This window comes from Ascidia mentula (genome assembly GCF_947561715.1).
Source record: "Ascidia mentula chromosome 2 unlocalized genomic scaffold, kaAscMent1.1 SUPER_2_unloc_7, whole genome shotgun sequence".
In the NCBI taxonomy this organism is placed as follows: domain Eukaryota; kingdom Metazoa; phylum Chordata; class Ascidiacea; order Phlebobranchia; family Ascidiidae; genus Ascidia; species Ascidia mentula.
The window spans coordinates 30,001-37,500 of record NW_028113717.1 but is presented as its reverse complement, the minus strand read 5'-3'; the positions used below and the strand labels follow the sequence as shown (position 1 = coordinate 37,500).

Sequence of the window (7,500 nt, the reverse complement as noted above, 5' to 3'; positions counted from 1 at the left end):
TTGCAAATCTTCAACCTTCCTGAACGGGCAGTGAAGTAGAGAGTCTTGGAAAAAATATTCATCATTTAATAAACTTAAAGTTTTCACTCCAACTAGAATGGGGATATGACTGTGGCATCGTGGGCGCACACTTTGTCGATCCCAAGTGTACTCATGTAGAAACTCGTAAAAGGATAAGTTCGACGCATCTTGTGGACGCTTTTGATACATTTTAATAGCGTGGTCTTGCCCAACGTTCCCTATACGCGGAAGAAGAACTCGTTTTGTTGGAGAAGGCGTATGCGCAAATTTGATATTGGACAGAGCAAGCACCATTTCAGGTTCCGTTGGAGAAACTTTGCTCAGATATTGAAAAGCAACATCGCGGCCTTGCACATCACGGGATAATTCTTGTAGTTGTATTGGAAAATCCTGATTTTTCGATACATAACCTGCAACATAATTCAGCAACATTGCACTTTGATTGCTAAATTGAATGTCCATGCTGCATTTTAATGCTGTCACTATTGTATCTGCGTATATTCTCAGATTCAGTGAATGTGCTGCAGCGCTTCGGTGCAAACGTAATATCGTCTGTCCGTCGTGCGTTTCCAAACTGCTAGGTTGTGGGTTTATTTCAAGACCATGTACTGGGGAGTTGCTTTTTTGGGTAGCAAACACAATTTTTGCAAACTCTCGATCCTTTTCTGGAAGATCTGCTTGGAATCTTTTCACATCAATTGACGCAGCGTTTTCCATCCATGCAATGAAATGGCAATGTACTGTACCTCTTTTCTGAAATTCGAATCTGTAGAAGTATGTTAGGACATTGGAGGATTTTTCAAGGATATTTGCCAGTAAATGGTTTTTCCACGAGTATTTGTTTTTTCCAGTTACGTAACCACGTAGTATTTCCGACATAATATGCGCGAAATGTAACGTTTCGACGGTGGGAAGAGTTGTAGCGCCTTTTCCAGTCTTATTCATTCTTTGTTGAATCCAAAAACATCTTGGAAACGTCCATTCGTATGGTGAAATTGTAATAAATATGTTTGGAAGTCCAAACTGTTGAACAGCATCCGCGAGATAGGCATGCTGCCATTGCCAATATGTTTCAGAAAATACCTTTGAATCTAGCGCTCTGGCGGGACTACAGTTGAGTACTCGTCCAGATTCTATAGCCCCACAAACAGTTTTGTATAGCCATCTGTCATACTGAAATCGGAGAAGTTCAAACGATGTGGAATAATCACAAACGTTCGACAAGATCTTGTACATGTAGGCTCGTTTTGTACTCTCTCCGCCCGAAATTGCTGATTCACAAAATATTTTGTACGGATACAATATTGGCCAAATGGCGGATTCAATGAACGAAATCTGAAAAAATTAACGCATTTGTTACTGTCCATTTATACATATGCAAAAAAGTACCCACATCAAAAAGGTTATAAAACGGGATTCGCGATCTCAATAAACCTTCCTCTCGTTGCCTGACGAAGTCACCATACGCACTTCTTCCATCGTTGACAAGATAATGATAAGCTGTCAACAGCCTGCTCCGCCTCTGTTCGTCTTCTACAGAGTGAATTCGTTCAAGTACAGATCTCTGTATCAGAGTTACAGCAACCCCACGGTCTTTGTAACGATAACCGTGCTGTAATCGCTGAGTGGAATTCACGTGCAACGCGAAAAATGCCAGAATTGATTGGTCGCCAGAGGTTAGACCCTTCAACTCTTGGGGCCAATCAGCAATTCGAGGAACAGTGTAATTTCCACTACATTGGCAAGTCTTCAATGTGGAAAAATGAGGACGCCTAAACCCGGGACTGATGTTACACGTGTTTACCGAAAAACAACGCGCACAGTAAGACCAAGACGAATCCACTATCCACCTTTCCAAAGAAGACCCCACAGCAAGCCGTTTCGAATTCGTATCTTCTGCTGGAATGTCCATTTCACCAAAATATAGATCTCCACGCTCCCCAAAGCGTCGCAGACGCTCTTTATCATCATTCTGTTTTCTTAAACGTTTTTCCTCCACCTGCCAAAAATACAAACAAACTTACAATTAAACACAGAAACCTTAAAAAACACAAACAACAACGAAAGCTGATTTGACTTACGTCTGGATCAACAAGGACACAAGCTTGATCGTAACGATCCCAATGTATTTCAGCATTCGCCATTTTCTTCAACACGATTAACAACAATGAAACAACTCTCTTGAGAAAATCCTAAATATCCAATTATTTCAACAATACTAGCCTGTCAAAGTAGGGCAATGATTAAGCAATCATTCGATTAACGCTGCGTAACACTCAAAAAAAGAGCTTGTCAACAAGATTATATGAAACGAGAAGTTGAACTATTAACGTTCCAAATAAGATTAACTTTCACACAAAGACAAAGAAGTTTACGAGAAAAAACTACGAAACGCAGTGATCATGTCACAACAAAAGACTACTTCAGAAAAACATAACGGTTCATCGCACAAGCAAAAACGGACGCAGCTATATTGAAAGAAAAGAAATGCGGAAATACAAAAAATCATCATTTCCGCAGCTTTCTTCTTACTTATTTTCTGTTCTTCTTTTTTGCTTTTTCCGCAGTGTTTTATTCTTCTTCGCCTCTTTGATTTCATCAATTCGTTTCTCTTTTTTACCTTGTTCCTCACAGGTACCACTGCTTGAAGGCCCACAGCCGTCGGCTAAATCTTTTCTTTTTAGGGAAATTATTTCCTCGAATGAACGCCTCACTCGCTTTGTTGTGCCTTGCGTCAAGTTTTGAGTGCGCGTGCCAATAATGGCTTCACTGTAGGACTGGAAATTCTTTTCTTTTTTAAAGGCATCGAGTAAATCACCACCGCAATTGCTACCCACATCCTCCATATTTGAAAAAATGTACTTCATTACATGAAGGTGAATCCCCAAGAGGTACATGGAGGCACCAACGTGGGTCATTTTATGCAAATAAAATTCGTCTATCTCCTCCATCTCGCTTATTGCTTGCTTTAAACTCAGGAGTTTCGCTTTTGCCTCACTTTCGGAGCAAGACAAACCTTCATTGCCTCCAACGTGCTTCCTGAATGGCTCGCATAAATCGTTCAATTTTTGAACAAAGTGGCTAAACGATTTTACACAATCATTTTCAGCAAGCGGTCCCACATCCTGTTCTATTCTGTTCCAATTTTTATCCATCGTTTCGGCAAATTCAGATATTGCCACCCGAGGCCTCTGTAGCCACTCGCATGTAAAAACCTTCAATTTATTGCGAAAGTGATTCTCGTCGTCCAAGTGTTCTACGTCCGTGGCCAAACCGTATGGTTTCAGAAAATCTAAGACACAAACAGTATTACTTTTTCACTCATATTAAACAATAAAACACTTTACATACCTTTTGGGAAATGATAATAATACATCACACCTTTCCCACTTTTCTTCGGCGAAGATTCCATGTCTATAAAGAAAATTCGGAACAATCTTGTTTTTTTGCCACCAACAGGTACAAAACATACAATAAACAATATATTTTGTGACTTATCGACTCAAACATAGCAACCAAAAAAAATATTGTTATTCTTTTAGACGTTTAAACAACTCAGCGTACCTTTTCTAATTCAAAATCACTGCAAAATTAACAAATATTATTTACTCAATTACTTCAGCCCTAAGGTTTCTGCAACAAAAATCTAACTGCTATATTTTTCAACAGCATGATCCAAAAGCACGTATTAATTAAGACTGGCTCTGAGAGAGAACAACCGTGATTATATAGGGAAAGTTGTCAATCACATTCCTGTAAAATCAGCGCTGGAATGTTACACAGGGTGCGAAATAAAAACACACAGGGCACGAAAAATGTTACGCATCAACGATCACAAAACCTGATCGGTGATGCGTAAAAAAATGATGCGAAAGCGCGCGGCAAGCCACGAGAAACGAACCAACGCACACCAGCATCGAGTTTACACCTGTCAAATTTATTTTTTGCACATTGTTACCTAAAGTGCTCTGCACAATCCTCGCAGCCCTGACAAAAATTTGGAGGTTGGCTGGGCGCTTTTGCATATCCCATGTTTGAAATGAAATGCGACAGCTCTGCCAAGGTGTGTGGTAAGTGACCAACATGGTCACAAAACAGCATCAAGTTTACATCTGTAAAAATTATTTTTTTCACAATGTTACATGAAGGGCTCTGCACAATCCTCGCGGCCCTGATAAAAATCCCGCGGGCTGGCTGCTCGCTTTTGCATACCCGATGTTTTAAATGAAATGCGACAGCTCTGCCAAGGCGTGTGGTAAGTGACCAACATGGTCACAAAACAGCATCGAGTTTACATCTGTAAAAATAATTTTTTTCACAATGTTACATGAAGGGCTCTGCACAATTCTCGCGGCCCTGATAAAAATCCCGCGGGCTGGCTGCGCGCTTTTGCACACCCGATGTTTTAAATGAAATGCGACTGCTCTGCCAAGGCGTGTGGTAAGTGACCAACATGGTCACAAAACAGCATCGAGTTTACATCCGTAAAAAATATTTTTTCACAATGTTACATGAAGGGCTCTGCACAATCCTCGCGGCCCTGATAAAAATCCCGCCGGCTGGCTGCGCGCTTTTGCACACCCGATGTTTTAAATGAAATGCGACAGCTCTGCCAAGGCGTGTGGTAAGTGACCAACATGGTCACAAAACAGCATCGAGTTTACATCTGTAAAAAATATTTTTTCACAATGTTACATGAAGGGCTTTGCACAATCCTCGCGGCCCTGATAAAAATCCCGCGGGCTGGCTGCGCGCTTTTGCACACCCGATGTTTTAAATGAAATGCGACAGCTCTGCCAAGGCTTGTGGCAAGTAACCACCTTGGTCACAACACAATACACCATCAAAAGTGCAGTTGTAAACATTTCGAACGTGGAGTGCCCTAGCGCAGCGCAGCCCAGCTATTGCTTCAAAGAGCCGGCAGTAAATTTTGACATTCCTATGTGTAAAACCCGGGCGTGGTACGAAGACTCGTTCTTGAACTATAATAAGGGACTATGGTAATATTAGGTTGCGCAAATGTTCGAATCAAAAAAAGTGTCGGAAACGTTATTATAAGTAGTTCTATAGATCATTGATCAATAAGAATCATAATTAAGACTAACGATTATTCACGTGAGGTCTCATTTAATAACTGGCTTGTGGCAGCCAAGCGTTCATAGCGACGTTGCTTTTTGATCCTTCGATGTCGGCTCTTCCTATCATTGTGAAGCAGAATTCACCAAGCGTTGGATTGTTCACCCACTAATAGGGAACGTGAGCTGGGTTTAGACCGTCGTGAGACAGGTTAGTTTTACCCTACTGATGAGGTGTTGTTGCGATAGTAATTCTGCTCAGTACGAGAGGAACCGCAGATTCAGACATTTGGTTCATGTGCTTGGCTGATAAGCCAATGGTGCGAAGCTACCATCTGGGGGATTATGACTGAACGCCTCTAAGTCAGAATCCCGCCTAGAAAGCGACGATACTTTTGTGCCTCGCCCACGGCCGGCCAACGTAAGCGGTCGAAAGGCCGCCGTCTATGCCGGTGCTGACGTTCGACGGGCGCCGCAAGAGTTGCCCGTCGGTCGGCACACCCCCCTGCCCGAAAGGCGTGGTGCTAAATCATTCGCAAACGACCTAGTTGAAGATCGGGGTGTCGTAATCACTAGAGCAGTATTTTCACTGCGATTTGTTGAGAGTAAGCCTCAAGATCTGTCGATTTGTCCGCAGCGCGGGCGCACTTTGAGCGATCTCGGACGCCGAATGGGCGTTCGGGGTCGCTTTTTTTTTTCAAAAAATTTGGCAAAAATAGCCCAAAAAACACAAGCGGCGTTACCAGTTGCGTGCTCGCAGAGCTGGCTTTTGTTGCGTCGCTCAGAATTTGCTCCAGGAGGATCACCACAAGAGTACATGGAACAAATCTGACCCTACTATGTGGGAGCAAGCAGCTCGGTGCGAATGTGCGCGCGGCGTCGCTTGTTGCGTGCGGTTGGCGACTGGCTCGCTGAGCAGATTTGCTGCTGCTCGTTCGATGCCAAGGCGTCCACGGTGCGGGTCCTACTACGGTGCGTGTTGTTGGCATAGTTGCACGTCGGCGTTACAGCTGGTTGGCGCTTCGCGCGTCCGGCCATGTTTCGCGCGTCCTTGACGGTTTTCAGAGTTCGTGGCCGAACCAAGCGTTGAGAATCGTAGCTTGAAAGTGACGGTCGGAGCGGGCGGCGGGCCCTGCGTCTCCACACGAAGCTACCTGGTTGATCCTGCCAGTAGTCATATGCTTGTCTCAAAGATTAAGCCATGCAAGTCTAAGTACGCGCTCTCGTACAGTGAAACTGCGAATGGCTCATTAAATCAGTTATGGTTCATTTGATCGTACATCGTACTTGGATACCTGTACAAAATCTAGAGCTAATACATGCGGTCAGCGCCTGCCTTGCGGCGGGTGCGCATTTATCAGTACAAAAACCGACCGGGCCGGCTTCGCGTCGCGCCCGCCACGTTTTGGCGACTCTGGATAACTGAGCGGATCGCACGGTCTCGAACCGGCGACAGATCATTCAAGTGTCTGCCCTATCAACTTTCGTCGGTAGGGTATCGGCCTACCGAGGTTCTTACGGGTGACGGGGAATCAGGGTTCGATTCCGGAGAGGGAGCCTGAGAAACGGCTACCACATCCAAGGAAGGCAGCAGGCGCGCAAATTACCCATTCCCGACGCGGGGAGGTAGTGACGAAAAATAACAATACAGGACTCTAAACGAGGCCCTGTAATTGGAATGAGCACACTTTAAAACCTTTAGCGAGTATCCATTGGAGGGCAAGTCTGGTGCCAGCAGCCGCGGTAATTCCAGCTCCAAAAGTGTATATTTAAGTTGTTGCGGTTAAAAAGCTCGTAGTTGGACGTTGGGCGCAGGCGGCCGGTCCGTCGCAAGGCGTGCACTGGCCGCACCTGGCCCTCTCCCCCGGCGCTCCGCCGGTGCCCTTGACTGAGTGTCGGCGGCGGCCGGGACGTTTACTTTGAAAAAATTAGAGTGTTCAAAGCAGGCGCTTCGCCTGAATAATGGTGCATGGAATAATGGAATAGGACCTCGGTTCTATTTTGTTGGTTTTCGGAGCGCGAGGTAATGATTAAGAGGGACGGACGGGGGCATTCGTACTGTGCCGTTAGAGGTGAAATTCTTGGATCGGCGCAAGACGAACGACTGCGAAAGCATTTGCCAAGAATGTTTTCTTTAATCAAGAGCGAAAGTCAGAGGTTCGAAGACGATCAGATACCGTCCTAGTTCTGACTATAAACGATGCCAACCAGCGATCGGGGGGCGTTACTTTGACGACCCCTCCGGCAGCTTGCGGGAAACCAAAGTCTTTGGGTTCCGGGGGAAGTATGGTTGCAAAGCTGAAACTTAAAGGAATTGACGGAAGGGCACCACCAGGCGTGGAGCCTGCGGCTTAATTTGACTCAACACGGGGAATCTCACCCGGCCCGGACACAGTGAGGATTG

The 7,500-nt window shown here is 44.8% G+C and overlaps 1 protein-coding gene and 1 non-coding gene across 2 annotated transcripts in view; one reads left to right on the top strand and one right to left on the bottom strand.

The window, feature by feature from the left end:
* Positions 1-2,165, bottom strand: part of LOC145916579 (uncharacterized) — a 3,605-nt gene extending 1,440 nt beyond the window's left edge. The window contains exons 1-3 of the mRNA XM_083002814.1: positions 2,103-2,165; positions 1,415-2,020; positions 1-1,356 (exon numbers count right to left, since the gene is read on the bottom strand). The exon at positions 1-1,356 is cut by the window's left edge and continues 1,440 nt beyond it. Coding sequence (XP_082858940.1) covers positions 1-1,356; positions 1,415-2,020; positions 2,103-2,165 — 2,025 coding nt within the window. The remainder of the gene's footprint in view (positions 1,357-1,414; positions 2,021-2,102) is intronic.
* Positions 2,166-6,247: 4,082 nt separating this feature from the next.
* LOC145916619 (small subunit ribosomal RNA) overlaps positions 6,248-7,500 on the top strand; it is a 1,824-nt gene continuing 571 nt past the window's right edge. Inside the window, exon 1 of the ribosomal RNA XR_014404806.1 lies at positions 6,248-7,500. This exon is cut by the window's right edge and continues 571 nt beyond it. This is a non-coding gene — a ribosomal RNA (small subunit ribosomal RNA).